At 37.2% G+C, this 17,132-nt stretch overlaps 1 protein-coding gene across 1 annotated transcript in view; it reads left to right on the top strand.

Annotated features, from left to right (window-relative positions):
* The window catches only part of AKAP6 (A-kinase anchoring protein 6), a 496,473-nt gene that overhangs the window by 151,681 nt on the left and 327,660 nt on the right, over positions 1–17,132 (top strand). Inside the window, 1 exon segment of the mRNA XM_078151395.1 lies at positions 2,852–2,974. Coding sequence (XP_078007521.1) covers positions 2,852–2,974 — 123 coding nt within the window.

The following is a 17,132-nucleotide window of genomic DNA, read 5'->3' as shown; positions in this document are numbered from 1 at the left end:
AGCAATGCGCCCCCCCCCCCAAAAGTAGGGAAAAGGTACAACAAGCAAAATTTTGTGAAAAAGCCATACAATTCAGATGCAGTACCAAGGAGAGAACTGAAGGGGGCATTGTCCCTTACTCTATAAATGTGTCCTCTCACCCTTCCTACCCCACAATTTATTTTTGCTGTCTGTGATATGTGGTGATAACTTTCAGAGAGATTGCTATAGAATGTGACCAATCTAAATCTTACAGGTCAAGCTAATTTTATGATCATTGTCCAATTGTGAATGACAGTAAGCTCTTCATGTATTGCCTTATCAAATACATTAGCTGAAGACTGACAATACCTTCAGTTACAAACTGGTTTTGAAAAGATAAATGTTGAATTTGATTGAGAGCTAATTTTGTGAGTAGCACAAATTTTGCAGCTAGGTGGCTCAGTGAATAGAGCACCAAGCTTGGAATCAGGAAGACTCATCTTCCTGACTTCAAATCCGGCCTCAGACACTTACTAGCTGTATGACCCTGAGTAAGTCACTTAATCCTATTTGCCTCAGTTTCCTCATCTGTAAAATGAACTGGAGAAGGAAATGGCAAGCCATTCCAGGATCTTTGCTTAGAAAATCCCAAATAGGTTTACAAAGAGTCAGGCACAACTGAAATGACTCAACAACAACCATGACAAACACAACACCACCAACACAAATTTTAGCAACTACAATAAACATTGTGCCTACTGAATGTCCTGCATACATAGACACAGATTCTACCTTCAAGGAACTTAACTATAAGATACCACTAATCATTTATTTTCCTGAATTCAGCGCTTTGATGAAACACAAGTAATGATAAATAAAAAGAGAAGGACCATAATTGTTGATTCTGCATGGACTTGTATATGTTTAGACTTAGTATAATGGGAAGAAATTTAAGGGGGGAAAAAAGAGCAGTTAGGTTGCAAATACAGGAAATACATTTGGACCAGGAGGATGTTTTAGGGGAGAAGGAAAACAAGTTTCCTATGGAAGTGTTCATGCTTTTTACTCAATATATGAAAACTTTACCTGGAGCAGGGACTTTTAACGTGTGTGTGTGTGTGTGTGTGTGTGTGTGTGTGTGTGAGTGAGACAAGCCCCTTTGATGGTCTTAGTGAAGCCTATGGATTCCTCAGAATAATGTTTTGAAATGTATAAATTAAAATATCCAGGATTACAAAAAAACAAGTATATTGAAACAGAGTTATAAAATATTTTTTTATAAAAAGTGCTTGAACCCCTAAATTAAGAACTTCAGACCTAGAAGAAACACAAAGAGGAGGTGGGTGAATACATGCAATCTTTCTGGGACTTGAGACACTATAGAATGGGGGCCCCATAGAGTCTATGGAAAAATTTCAGGAGATCTGTGAAGTTGGTTGAGGGGGAGAAATGGTTTATTTATTTTGACTAAACATTAACTGAAATTTAGCATGTACTATATTTTTAAATTTAGCTTTTTTTTTAAAATGCTCTGCAAAGAACTCAAAATGGACTTCACCAGACTGCCAAAGGGGTTCCTAACACAACAAGGGTTAAGAAACCCTGTTTTAGACTAGGCCAAAGTGACTTAATCAGCTTGATTGGATTTGCATAGACTTCCATTTCAGATTAAGTTGCTTCTAAGATAATTGTGACTTTCCTGGGCATTTTTGTAACAGTGAACCAAATGGAAACTGGTATTGTTCATTGATTTGAGACAAAGCAAATAAGGTGCTATGAATCTTACAATGTGATCAAGGGCTAACAGAGCAAAACAGCCATATAAAACATGGTAAGGAAATGACTTTTCATCTAAATTTGCCGATTCACAAAGAGTCTCAAACAAAAGTTTCTTCAATGAAAGATGCTCCTCCTTGTGTGTATGTGTGAGTGTATGTATGTACGCACGGTTGTGTGTGTTTAATCAGTTCTTAGGATCGCACTTGAAAAACAGCATAGATAAAATTGGGAAAATAGCCTTTGAAATCAGCCATCCAAATGTGTAAGCCTGACGGTATGCTTTTTGGCCTCCAGGTGGTGGTGTTTACCTACGTATGGAAAGCTGGGCCATTGTCATTATCCATCTCTCAGTCAGGTTCACGTTGGGCTTTCAGTTTTTCAAATTATTTTCAGTTTCTGCAGATGTGTTCTTTTGAATGGTTCCAATAAATTTTTATAGCCACTATTTGAAAAATAGTAGGATTATTGTGATTTGTGCTTTCCAGCCAAGAACATTTCTTTATGACCAGAACACCTCCGGAGAGTTAGATCTTCATATTAGCTTCTTGGTTTCTCCTCTTCCAGCCTTGTCCTGCTTTCCTTCCAAACACCAGCACTTAGCCTCAGATATTGGACTGTCAGGAGGGCTTCTCAAAGCATTATTGAAACAGTTCCCTGATTTTTGACTAAATTTCTGACTCTGTTTAAGGTTATCCAACCTCTCAATCTTTCTTTTCATTTAAGCCTGAAGAGAATGCATAGTCTTTCATGGGGATGGATCTTGTCCCTTAAGTATAAGTTCCTGTGATTTATTGTTGAGGGGAATAAAAGACTATAGTATCTCTAAGTGTCTGTTACCATTTGAAAAAAACTCAACTCATAAACCAATGTAACCTAAATCTGGTAGACTATATTTGTAGGAATAAATGCAAATTGGTCATTGGTAATATCCATTTTAATGGATTTTGAGTGTGGGCAGGACTGGAATTTTGTGCCATAGCAAAGAAACCAGGATGGAAGTGCCTAGAATACTTATTTCCACAATCAGTGTTCTCAAGAATTTTTCTTCAAAATTGACTTTTACTAACCACTTTGCTTTTCTTGTCCTTTTTTCTCCCCCTTATCTGACTAGGCATTTGTAAACAAACTCGATGAATTCATTCAGTGGCTAAATGAAGCCATGGAAACAACAGAAAACTGGACTCCCCCTAAAGCAGAGACGGATGGCCTTAAACTCTACCTGGAGACACACTTGGTAGGACAAGATTATGCCATAGTTATTGTCAGTAATTGAAATATTTTAACGTTTGGCTTTTTTTTTCCATTGAGGGATGAGAGAGGGGAGAAAAAGGAAGACATCAGGGTATGGCTTTATGTTAATAAAAACAAGCTCTAATGGCATAAAATGAAAGCACAGAAACTGAAAATTTTCCAGTTATTTCAGGTACTACCAAGAAAATGAAACATTCCCTATTTCTAGCTCAGATGTCAAAGCTTCTTTTCCAACGATAGCACTATAAAGGCAAAGAGCCTTGTAATACCAAAAAATATCATTCCAAAATGATATAGGAATCTTGCTACATGAAGCTAGAATAAAAGGTTTTTCTTTCCTTTTTTTCTTTTTGGGAGAATTTTTTTTGAAAGGTAATTGCAGTGACCATTCCAACTAAGCCTTCTAGAATTCTTGTAAAATTAATGAACCTCTCATTATCAAGAGGGTCTGCTTTATCTGTTTTACACTGAATTATTTTAATAAAATATTTAAAATTATGATCTCAATCATTTTTGCAGCTGTATAGGTTTTTTAAGCATATAATTAATACAACTGTCATTATACTTGTCCCTGTCCCTGTGCAAAAGCAAAACCATTGAGGAAAAGTGGAACACACTTGGATGAATATGCTGCTGAATATGTTAGAAGCAAGAATTATAGACTGAGGGACATTTGATGAACCTCATGAGGTTTTTACTGAATGCTTCAAATGGCGATATCAATTACAAAGGGGTGGAAACCAAGTCCTGGAGCTGTGATAAAGCATGAAGACAAACCGCGTTGTCGTAGGAAATGAAAATTCAAGCTTTAAGGCTCTCATCTTTATTCCCTTCACTGAAAGCATAAAATTGACAAAGGCTGTGAACATGAATTCATGGCTACCCAACTGTGGGGCAGGTTGCCTGCCCCCCTTCACATACTTAGAATTTGGATTGAGTCTCATTCTGTAGGCATTCTAAATGAATGAGAGATGAGCAAGGTACCACGGTTGGGCTTTGGATCTTGCAAAAGAGATCCTATAAGATGTTTCTTGCACTGTGTTTGATGTCACGGCAAGATCTGTCTCAAAATCACGCCACTCTATGACAAACAGTCTTTTGGGTGGTAGAGCTTCACAAAACCGTGTGATTCCGTAACGAGTTGTATGGCACTTCTTTTCAAAGACTTGAGTGGATATGTTTAAAAATACCAGTGACCCTATACCTTTTCCTGTATTTGGTTTTTTAAAATATCGCCTGTACTGTCAATTCTGTACTCAAATAGAGGTTCAATTCCACCCCCCCACTTATAAAGGGGGTGTACATTTTGTAATAGCAAGATAAGGATATTCAATGATTTGTGATGTAAATTGTATTAATTAGAATGTCAACTTTTCACTGGTATTGTTCTGACAGAGATTCTAATCTGTGTTTAAACAGGAGTCTATGAACTTTATTTCACATTAAGCACACTGTCTTGATTTCTCTGGATTTAATATTTTATGGCAAACACATTGAGTTTTCGAGGTCCCAGAGGGCACAGGGGCATAAAGAGCCTTTTAGCTTAAGGAAATTTATTGAAATCCAAGTCAGGATAGTAGTGAACAAAGGTCTCCCTCCTCTTTGGGAGTTTGAGTGACTTAGGCCACTTTGTAACCAATGCATCCCCTCCTCAAAGTCACTGTGACAGCACTCCTTACTCTGTTCCTTGTAGTAACCTCTGCCCAACACTGGCCTTCTAAATTGCAGGGCTCAGGTTAAAGGAACTGCTCTCTCAACACTTAGCATTCATTGCTCCCTGGCCCTGCCCTTGCCCTTCTGATGCTTCTCTCCCTGTGCTTCTGCATGTTCTGAAGTAAAAATCAAGAATCCTTACTCATGCATATAACTATTTATTATTTCAAAGATTGATGGAATCACTGAAGAAGAATCTATACTCTACATAGTTGGTGCTTCTTAAATATTGGTGGAAGGAAGGAAGGAAAGAAGGGAGGGAGGAAAGAAAAAGAAGAAAGGGAGGAAGAAAAGAAAAAAGGAAGGGAGGAAAGACAAAGAGAGGGAGGGAGGGAAGGAGGGCTTAGCTTGCTAGATCTTTTCAAATAGGCCATCTTAAGCTTTTCCTCTCCACTTTAAGAAGGTTGTATAGTTGAGTTCATTGAGGAATGCATTTGAAGCCAAAGGATCTGGTTCCAAATCCAAAGTCTCTTGCGTCTTTGGACAAATCATCTGACTCTCTTTGTCTCAGTTTTCTCACCAATAAAATGCAGGTATTGGAATAAGTGAGTGAGCTCTGAGATTCTTTCCAGCTCTAAGTTCTATGATCCTGTAATTCCCAATTACTAAAAGATGATAGTTTTTCTTCTAGGGTTCTGAGTTATATTGATTTAGAAAGAGATATATTGGAGATTTTGTAAATAATCAAAAGAAATTTTATCTCTAGACCTGTCTCTTTAACATAATTTCATGTCATCTATATAATGTCTTCAGGAGAGGGGAGGAATGGCTGTCCTTATCCCAATTCCCTCTGGTACTGTTTAATTGAGCCCTGCATCCCCTCAGGTTTCTAGAGGTAAATCTAAAAGGTAATAGGGTTTTCTTTACCTCTTGGCTTAAGCACCCATTCTGGTGTGTTCTCCCCAATATCAGTCACCAGTTATAGTTAGTTTCTCCCTTATATATATGATTTATTCAATGACTAGTGCCCCAGTTTTAATTTAACTGATTAACATCAGTTAGCTTTTACAAAAGGGTATCTACTGAAAAGATTACAAATGCCCAAGTACAAAATGTTATCCTTACCTGGGACACACTCTTCCTTATATCACTTCAGTCTTTGGAGGAAGTGGATTCAAACTTAAAACAGTTTCTACAAAGTATTCACTCCACTGCCTTTGGGGCAGCTAGGTGGCGCCCTACTGCATAGAGTGCTAGACCTGGAATCAGGAAGATTTCTCTTCCCGAGTTCAAATCCAGCCTCAGACACTTACTAGCTGTGTGACCCTGGGCAAGTCGCTTAACCCTGTTTGGCTCAGTTTTCTCATCTGTAAAATGAGCTGGAGAAGGAAATGAATGACCTCTTTAGTATCCTTGCCAAGAAAACCCCAAACGGAGTCACAGAGCTAGGCATCACTGAAATGACTGAACAACAACAAAAAAATTCACTCCACCAAGTTCACTTCCAAACATGACATGTACTGGACAGCAAGGCTTCCCTTGCTGCAGGTCTCAGGGTCACCTGACTCAGTTGCCTGAAAATCCTGATGTGGATTGCTGTTCCTGGACCTCTGGTAGCTTGCCCTGTTTGCATTTTGAAGCTCACAGAATTGTAGTCATTTCTAACACTCCCTCAACTAAAAGCAGGGAAGAATAAACAAAATAGACATTGAAGCAATAGCAGGGCGATGTACTTGTGGGCTATTCCCACTCCCTGGACCTCCCACTCCCCAGGCCCCCCAAAATAACACCTCTCCTCAGGCATTCAGTATTTCATCCTCCTCACTCAAACCCAACCAATCAAAAGGCCTTTTCTTTACCACATAATAAATGGACTGGAAACATTAGAATGCAAATCCCCATTAGAAAGTGAGTTCCTTGAGTTCAGGAATTTTTTTTTTACCTTTATTTTTACCTTTATTTCCCTAACATAGTTCCTGGAACATCGTAAGCATTTAGTAAATGCTTGATGTGTTGACTGAAATAATTATGGAATACCATTCCACATGTTATAAACTTCCAGAAGCAGGCTTACCAAACATGCGTGCTCCTAGGACTTGGTCCCTCATTCCTATTTAATTTAAAATTCACTTCTGAAATCCTAAGTAAATAAAAGCATTATTCTTTAAACCAAAAGATTGATGTCAAAATGCATATGTATTTGTATAAATACATGAATTTATATGTCTAGGGATGTACAAATGTACATATGAATATCCTCTATACCCATGATACCATATATACATACACATACACATATGTGTATATGTGTGTGTGTGTGTGTGTATGTGTGTATATATATAGATATATATAGGTATATACACATATATACATATATATTTATGACCATGGGCATGCTGGCAAATTAGGGAGTAAATAAACCAGTGTAAAGCATCTAAAAATTATCTACCCTATAGTTAAGTAGTTCTTAGATAGTAAAACAAAATCACCCTGCACCCAATTACCTGCATTTGCTTTGCATATGCACTGCCCTAGTTAATCTCATCTGGAGGCACACTGAAAAACTATAGTGCATACAAATTAGTTTGACCAGCATGGTGAGGGGACCTAAAGCCATTCATTCATTCAACAACAATTTATAACTGGATTTTCTCTGTGTAAAGTATTGTGAAGAGATACAAAAACAATTAAAACATGGTTTCTGCCCTCATGGAGCTCACAAGTCATTGACTGAAGAAAACTGGAATGAAGGGGGAAAGAAGACTTAGGGTAGAAGATGTAACAATTATCTTCAAATATTTGCGAGGTGATTACATGGAAGAAGGATTAAATATGTTCTCAGTAACTCTATGGAGAGGAGAACTGAGACCAATAAGTAGGAGTTACAGAGAGACAGATTTTGACTCAGTAAAAGAAATAAGTCCCTAATGATTAGAGTTATCTAAAAATGGAATTGGTTACCTCATGAGTAGTGAGTTTTTACGAGGTAACCAATTCCACAGAAGTCTCAGGAAGAGAATAAATAACCATATGTTGGAGATGTCATGGTAGGGATTCATTTTTCTCTTTTGGAAATGAATTAGATAATATTTTAGGTCCTTTTAATCTCTAGGATTCTATGATTCTTGGTAAATTCTAGATTCCCCTAGTTTCTTTCTTAATCCAAAACACAACTGAACTATTTACTGTTGTGTACCCCTGAGCCTCAGACCAACCTGATTTGTTTTAATCTTAAAGGGACAGTTCTTTATAATTGAGAGTTCATAAGTGTTGCAGTGTATACATCCACAATTTAAAAATAGATCTGATGCTTTGATTTGAAGGTCGGTAGCAGGTTTGATGGGGTCAGTGTGATAGATTCAATTGTGTTCAATGACGTACTGAAAATATTTTTCTGTAGATATTAATCTATGGAGTTGTAAAGACAGCTATACATGTAAACATATATATAATATATATGTAGATGTATATATATATATTTATATATATGTAGAGCTATGTATATATACATATATTTATTAAAGCTAAATTATTTTTGGGATGTGGTTAACACATCTACATGTGGAAGAACAGATAGGAATGTTCTTTATATTGATAGCTTTTGTTTTTACATCACTAAGATTTCCACCTATGTTCCTCTTCTTCCCCCTTCTAGAAAGTCATCCCTGATAACAGTGATTTTTTTTTAATTGAAAAAGCAGAAGAGAAAAAAAATCAGCAAAAATACTCAACACATTGAATATTCAGTGTTCCACACTCACGGACCTGATCTCTGAAAAAGAATGGGCAGGGGAGATGTCTTATTATATCTCTTTCATGAGGCCAAGCTTGTTTTTTTTTTTAAATAATTTTATAGCATTCTGTTTTGATTGTTTTGTGGTGGTTCTTTCTATTTACATTGTTGTGGTCTTCATATATATTGTTCTCCTGACTTGACTTGCTTCACTTTGCATCAGTTCATGTAAGTCTTTCCATGCTTCTCTGTATTCATCATGTTTGTCTTTTCTTATAAAATAGTAATATTCAATTCCATTCACGTTCCACAATTTGTTTAATCATTCCCTCAAAGATGGGTATCTACTTTATTTCTAGTTCTTGACTACCACAAAATAACCTTGTCTCTTAATGTCCTAGAAGTGTTACTTAGTGGTGTTTGAAATCAGTTGTGCTTTGTCCCTCTCTTCTTTGGAACTACTATTCTCTAGTGGAAATTAGATCTATTTCAAGAACTTTTACCACTCAGCCCTTCTACTTATCAGGAGAATAATTTGTCTTTTTTCCCCCCCACATTAGACATTATGTTTTTGAATGGATCACGCTTCTTTGATCTTTCAGGTTGAAGGTACATATTGGACCATTTCCCAAAACAGTCAAGATTTGAGAGTATATTTGAGATTTGAGATACAAAGTGTACTTTGTCATAGGGTGAATTTGATGTTAGGGTAGACTTATTAAAGGAACACAATTTCCTAAAGAGATCTTAGGCATGGAGATCTCTTCTGCCACACTCATCACTTTTGGTATCACTGCTGTACCTATGCCAGGCCTGGTCTGACTTCTAGGTTCTAGTCTCCTATTATGATCTGCTTTCTGGACATTTTGTCATGGTTGTCAAAAGTTAACATGTCTAAACCATGAACAGCTTTTCCCTAAAACATTTCTCTCTTTGATTTCTTTATTTCTCTTAATGGTTCTATTATTCTTACAGTCACCTATAGTGGTAATCTCCAAATTATCTTTTACTCCTAGTCCTACACATTTATTTGCCAACTCCTTCCTATCAATTCTTTCAGAGAAATATTTCTTATAGTTACCTCTTTACTATGCCCACTGCCACAATCTTAGTTCAAGTTCTTATTCTTCTTCACCTGAACTATTGTAAATTAATGCTAACAGGTCTTATCACCTCCAGTTTTCCCCCTCCTCCAGTCTGTCCTACATATCACTGCCAGAGTAATCTTCTAAATGCATATGTCTGATCACATTTCCCTGCTCTAGAAACTTCAGTAACTTCTCACTGCTTACTAAATAAAGGTCAGAATGCTTAGCTTGGCATTCAGGGATTTCTACAATCTTGCTCTAATCTATCTCAAATTTTTAAGCTTCATACTTTTTTTTTGTTTTCAAAATTATGAACATATTCTATTTCTATACTCTTCTCATGATGTTTCCTACATCCAAAATTCTCAATTTATATCTTTTCCTGATCAAGGTCCAGAGAAAATGCCTCCTCCTTAGTAAGGGTTTGCTTAATCTCATTTGCTAGAAATGATGGTTCCCTCTCATCTCAGGGCTATAACTAGGGAGAGCAATAAGGACTTTGTACCAGGGCACCAGAATTTAAAGGGCACTCTAAATTGCAGTTGCATGCCTCTAGAACTGGGGTGGGGAACCAGTGGCCTCGAGGCCACATGTGGCCCTCTAGGTCCTCAAGTGCAGCCCTTTGACTGAATCCAAACTTCACAGAACAATTCCCCTTACTCCTCAAGTCCAGCCATTTGACTGAATCCAAACTGGAGAAGGATTTGTTGTGTGAAGTTTGGATTGACTCAAAGGGCCACACTTGAGGACCTAGAAGACCACAGATTTCCCACCCCTGCTATAGAAGCATGGGAACAACTTATCTTAGGTCTGTTAGTAAAAATCATTAATTAAAATAAGATGCTACTAAATAGTCTGTTTCTTCCCTGCCATGATTGTTCTTCAGGTGAATTTTTTGGTTTTTTTTTTAGGCAATTGGGGTTAAGTGACTTGCCCAGGGTCACACAGCTAGTAAGTGTCAAGTGTTTGGTCAGAGGCCAGATTTTAACTTAGGTCTTCCTGACTTCAGGGCCGGTGCTCTATCCACTGTACCACCTAGCTGCCCCATCTGGTGAACTTCTTGCTGGTCCTACCCTACTCTGTTCTCCTCTCTCCTACCTCTAGTCCTACTAGTGGCAGCTCCCCAAGCAGCAACCTTTCATTATCCTGGGATTTCCATCTATGGGACTCAGTTCTCTGGGTCTTACTCTTTTCTCCAATATATCAGCTGAATTTGTATTAAAATATTGATATGAGGGTTAATTTGCATTGCTTACCATGTGTGCCAAAACGTCTAGTTACAGCTATGTCTGATCTCATAGTATTTTGTACTCCTCTTATGCATCGATCATGTAAAAAAATTTGTATTTCATTTATCTGAACCCATGTGTCATCATTTCTATTAGACTGTAAGCTTCTTGAAGTCTGTCTCAATTTAGCAGTGTATGATTGAGGCCATAGATTTCAGGTGCTCAAATTCCAGCTCTATTAATTAATAGTTACGTTGCCTTGGATAAGTCTCTTGATGAAAGGATAAATGAATGATAAAAGTATTTATCAAGCACTTAGTATGTGCCAAACACTTTTCTCAGTGCTTATATTCAGCAATACAAATAAAAAAAAAGTGGGACAGCCCCGGGCCTCAAGGAGCTTGTATTGTGGTAGTGGAAAATGATATTTCTTCTAATAATCATGCCATCCTTTATTGTGAATGTTAACATTTTCAAGACATATTTCCATAGACAAAGAAGCACAACAAAAGAGAATTGTGTATGAAACTGTGAACTTCTGTTACATGTAATTTGTCTAAAATTTATTTGTGACAAAGATAACTATGGGAATGATGATGAAGGCTGTGATATTTGATACTTAATTCATATCTTTTCTACAATAGTAGCCAAATGTGTTTGCTAATCATCAAAAGCTTCCCAGTATCTCTTTGAAGAAATGCTGTGAAGGTGCTTTATTTTAACTGCAAGAAATACTGTGAAATTTTGATGATACATCAATGATTTTTCATGATAATTAATCATCTGCTTATCACCTAGCTGTTCCTTTCAAAAAATATAATTCCTGTCTTCCTGGAAAGTGACATTTTCAGGAAAATGTCAGTCTGGAAAGGTATTTTGCAAGTATTGAATATATTGAACATTTCTCTTTTTTGAAAACCACTTTTAATATAGCATTATATATGTGCCTTTGGCTAATAATCCTGCCTCCTTTCCCTCCCTCCTTCCCCCACTTCTTGCTTGCTAAAGATACTAAAGCCACCCAAACTCCAACTGCAACCGAAGCCCTATAAATAACGCAGCCACTTCCATTGTTCCTGGCAGCCTGCTTAGATTTTTCCTTTAAGATATAGTATGATATCTTCAGAATGATAGTGCTTTAAAGCTGAAGGAGTAGAGTGGGTTAATATTGCTCCTCTCAGGAGACTTCCTTCTAAATGTATTCACAGTGTTAGTTTGGCTTTCTGAACTTATAACCCTGAGCTCCCCAAATTGTTTTCATGCATCCCTAAGTCCCCAAATGGGCATTGGATCATATAGTAATCAGTCACAAGAAAACAAATAAGTCCTAATATCTCAAAAGGGAAATAGGGACCAATCAGAATATCAGGTAAGGGAAAATAAATCAAGCAGGTGTCTCATATATATCAGAGGCTAGAGAAACAAATAGAGCATGTCTGCCTAGTTTAAAATTGAGTAGGGACTTTATATAGATGACAGCATGATGCAGTATTTTGCAAAACACAAACATATCCACTCCATCTCCACCCCCGACCCTTACTGGCCTTAGGGGCCTTGAAAAGAAAAGATTTGTTGGCTAGTTTAAAAAAAATGGGAAACTGAGATAAAAGATGATAGCGTTATAATTATATACACAAAGACATATACATATATACACACACATATATATGTATGTGTGTGTATATTATATATGTATGTGTGTGTGTGTGTGTGTGTATTCTACCTTAGAATATTTTGCCATCATGACTAGTTTTTGGAATGTTTTCTCAACTCATGTAGAAGTATCATCTCCTAGGAATGCTGGGTAATTCTGCACTAAGTACACTGCTCTGCTAATTCATCTGTCTTTCCCAGTTGGAGGAACTATATATTGTCAAATCCTTTCTAGCAAAGCATTGATCTGATTTATGACACATGGTTTGACATGAGTGAGTGCTTATCTCTCATTAGACATCTTTCTGCTCCCAGCTGTCTCCCTTGAGCTTTCCCTGTTTCTGAAGTTCTCTCTTGTTTAGTCAAGCATCTTGGGACCAATCCCTTTCCTCTCTTTTTATCCCTACTTCTCCCAGTAGTCCTGAGTCTTCTCACAGGAATACGATAGGAAGATCAGGTCCAAAAAACTGGTGGAAGAGCAGGTAAAGTTCTGAATTTCAATGAGAAGAAACTAGGCTTTAGGCAGAGCTATTTTGAGAAGGGTGCAGGATAGCACTATCCTAAGAGGTAAAGGATCCATGACCAATCACTCTGTTCTCTCTTCACCTCCCTACCAATATTTCTCCCAAGGTGGCCAGATGGAGTGTTGGGGTATGGAAGGGGGACTACAGGGACAATCTCCCAAAACTTGTCTGCATGACCCTATCAGAGGTTTATAAGTTGATTTGCAAGTATATGAGACTTGTGTTATTATTTCTTTGCTTTTAGCCCATGATGAATCCATCTTCCTTCAGTGACCATTTCCCTAGGTTTAACATAAGTTAATAACAATGCAAGAGGTGTCTAGTAATTGACTGAGGAAATAGCTGAGGATGTTGTCTATAGTCTGAGAACTCTATATACCAATGTGAAAAGTATGGGTCCTAAAGTGAATGAGAGATTATAATACAGGGAAGTAAACATGATCTAATAGATAATCATTGACACTTGGTGGGATAAGATATAGCAATAAAAAGGTATATTTTGTTCACCTAAAACTGATTTGAAAGGATGGCAAAGGAGAAATATTGTTTAAATATTGTGTAAAATCTAAGAATCCGAGAGAAAGAAGCCTGATAAAGCATTTGTACATGCTTAAAAGGAAACCTTAATAATAATAATAATAATAATCAATAATAAATCAGTCTTCTTATCAATGTAGGTATTCCCTCTACTGCCTCAGATTGTAACCCATCTGGGACTTCTGATGCCAAGTGATTCTTGACCATGAAACCTTTATAAATCCTTTGTGAAGGGTCTGTCCAATGTGTCGGTGGTCTTTCTCCAGGTTCTTTAATGTTCCAGCATTCAGATTGTCTGTTATCCATCAGCTCTGCTATATACATGACTTGCCTATCTCCTTTCTGATCCCATTTTTTGGACTATATCTTCTATTCCACTTCTTATGTACAGATTATCATCACTGATGATATGATGCTGCCTATGCAGAGGAAGACATGGATGTCAATGCATTGTACATGATGTGAATATTACATATCATACAAATATTACATAAATACAATGTATTGTAATTTTTTAAAAATTGAAGTAGAATTGAATTGCAAAATCTAAAAATGCTGTTCAAATCAAATGAACTCAGAAACAAAGGTCACAATAATATTCTGGATGACTCCAACTTTCAGAATGTTTCATTTCAAAAAACTTTCTCAATCCTCTTCTAAACTATCATAATTTCCATTGTACAGGGTAGAAAAATTAACATATACTTTCACTTTAAATCCTGCCATCTACTTGTTCAGGTAGGAATGAAAAATGAAATTGACCATGATACCCACAAATATATAGAACATGACTCATCCATGCGTCCCCATCCTGTGTGACTCTTGTCCATGTCTATCCAAAATGTCCTTCCTTGGGGCAGCTAGGTGGCACAGTGAATAGAGCTCTGGCCTTGGAGTCAGGAGGACCTGAGTTCAAATCCATCTTCAGACACTTACTAGATGTGTGACCCTGGGTAAGTCACTTAACCCCAATCGCCTCAGCAAAAAGTAAAAAAAACAAACAAAAAAAGTGTTTCTGTCATTTGACATCATGGGGATACCAGTATGACCACACTACTAACCCTATTTTCTTTTCTAATCATACATTTCTCTGATCAAATCCTTTAGTTTTTTTATGGTGTCTTATTTTTATATGTTGAAGCTAGCTCTTACTCAATATACGTCTCTTCAGTGCCCTCTATAACGTACTAGTTTTTTGTTTTTTTCAAAGATTGTAGTGTTCCATGACTCATAGCCCTATAGGACCAATGGTAGACTATTTATTGGTATTTGAAAGAAGGGCCTTTGTTTCAGGGAGAAGTTGGAGTTAGTTAAAGGTGCTTCAAATTCCAAAGGCAATCCAGCCCCCTCTTCTCCTATTAAATTCTGGACCGTATCAGTTCTAATTCTATACTCCTGTGACAAAAGGAGCAGGGAAAGCTTCATGGAGGAGATACCATTTGAGCTGTTTCATAAAGTATGGGTATGATTTGGAGCTTCTTTATATATGCTCACACACAAGTATTTTCTATTTTGAATCATCCTCCTCCTAGGGGCAATGCCAATATCTTTTAATTTTCTTTGGCCAGTGTCTAGCCTAGAGAAAGAAATAGACAAGTGCTTGCTAAATGTCTTTTGATACTGTCTCTTCTTTGGTATTCAAATTTAAAATCGCTTTTTGGAAAAAGTGACATTAATGAAAATAGAATTTTTCTAAAATCACTTAAATGGAAACCAAAGTGGAGTTTATATTCAAAAACTCCTTGTAGTTGTGTCATCAAGATAAATTTCAGTCTCTGGAGGAAACCAGAAGAACAATGAATACCTATGTTATATGTAGCAACTTTTCAGCTGACACATTCTTACTTACCAGTCCACCAAGGATAGTAACTTCCACCTGGTGGTTGAACAGTACAGATTCCTAAAGAAGTATATTGTTGCTTCTGCCTGATATTTCAGATTTGATGCCATCTTGGCCCATACCCTAAGCTGATAAGTTAGGTGTAATGAACAGTTGTAAGTTAAAGAAGGCAGCCATTGTCCCTGGCCCTCCATCGTACTGCAGAAATGCAGCAACGGGGCAAACTTGCCAAGGTAGGCCAACCATATCCTTAGTTTTGCAGCAGCAGCAGCTGGTCCTCTAAATCTCCGGTTCCTTGGTCCATGGCCTACGGTGGCCCTAAGAAGATGGGAGCAAGAGAAACCTTTCATTTTTAAACTCCAAGCCATGAAAAATGAAAAGGGAAGGGGGGAGGAGAGACAGCTGAAAGGTGTTTCTGAATTTTTTTTCCATTTATAGTTTAAAAGCTCTGAAGGAAGAATATTGATTTTTTTCATGACACATATGAATGCTATTTAATCAACACTATGATATGAAGTAGGGATCTGAATATTAGTGACAAATGTGTGCCCTGGGTGATGAATATCTGTATTGAAAGCCTTGTCAGCCCGTCAGATTACAACTTGGATCCAATCTTTTTTTTTTTTTCTAACGAACACTAGGGTAATGTCACAATATGGTTAAAATAAAATAACCTTTTAAAAACCATTTTCATAGAACCGTAAGAAATAGCACTTTGTTTTTACATTTGTTCTGCAACTTCCCGTATCCTGCCTTAAGTGCTAGTTATTTGTATGCTTTGTCTTTCCCCCAACTTTTACACCCTACTAGGCAGTAACGTGCTTGACGGCAGAGGCCGTATTTTGCTTATTTCTGTCTTCCCCACAAATCCTTATACAGTGGGTCATTTAGTCAATAAATTTTTATTAAGCTCCTTACTCTGTGCTAAACATTAGGATTACCAAGCTAGGTGGAAGACAGTCCCTGCTCTCAAGGGGCTCCCAGTTTGATGGGGGAAATAACATGCAAACAGGTACAGCAAGCAATATTCAGGATAAATAGGAAATAATCAATAGAATGAAGTTTCTAGAATTAAGGGAGATTGGGAAATGCTTTCTGTAGAAGATGAGATCTTAGTTAAGACTTGAAGGAAACCTGGAGGCTGAGATAAGGAAGAAGAACGTTCCAGTGATAAGGGCTGGCCAGTGAAAATGCTCAGAGTCAGGCGGTGATTTGAGGAAGAGCAAGGAGACCAGTGTCACAAGATCAAAAAGTATATAGATGGATGAAAGATGTAAGGAGACTGGAAAGGGATAACAGGTTATGAAAGGCTTTGGATGCCAGAGGATGATATATTTGATCATTAAAGTGATAGGGAACCACTGGAGTTTAATGAGTTGAGGAGAGGAATGATGTGGTCAGATGTGCACTTTCAAAGCAAAAAGAGATAGACCAGTGGTTTGGGAGTTATATCTAGAATCTGAAAATAGCAAATGCTTCTCGATACATATAATTTGGGGTGAATTTAATTAACTTTATAGTCAATCGAGCTCCTAACATTGTTTGCTAGTCTTGTGAGACTATGACTTGAAGTGAAATAATGTTATAGGAGTAATTATTCTATAGAATAGATCCAGAGCAAGAATCAGGAACGAGACCTCTGGTAGAAAGTCGGGTTGTGGTTATGATTTCTCAGTTTTATAATGACATTGATTTGGAACCTAGCTGAACAACTTTACATTTATCTCTAATGCATTTCATTGTTTTAGGTGGTTAAGAAAGTCTTAGATCCTGATTCTATTATTTAGTGGAATAGCTCTACCTCTCAGCTTTTTGGCACTGGCACATTTCATGTCTACCATTCAAGTCATTGCTAAAAATGGGGAATGAGGCAGATCGAAAGAT

The sequence above is a fragment of the Phascolarctos cinereus genome, unplaced genomic scaffold, assembly GCF_003287225.1.
Source record: "Phascolarctos cinereus isolate Bilbo 61053 unplaced genomic scaffold, phaCin_HiC Scaffold_3;HRSCAF=262, whole genome shotgun sequence".
Lineage (NCBI taxonomy): Eukaryota > Metazoa > Chordata > Mammalia > Diprotodontia > Phascolarctidae > Phascolarctos > Phascolarctos cinereus.
The sequence above is the reverse complement of the archived record's forward strand: the minus strand, read 5'-3'. Positions and strand labels throughout refer to the sequence as shown.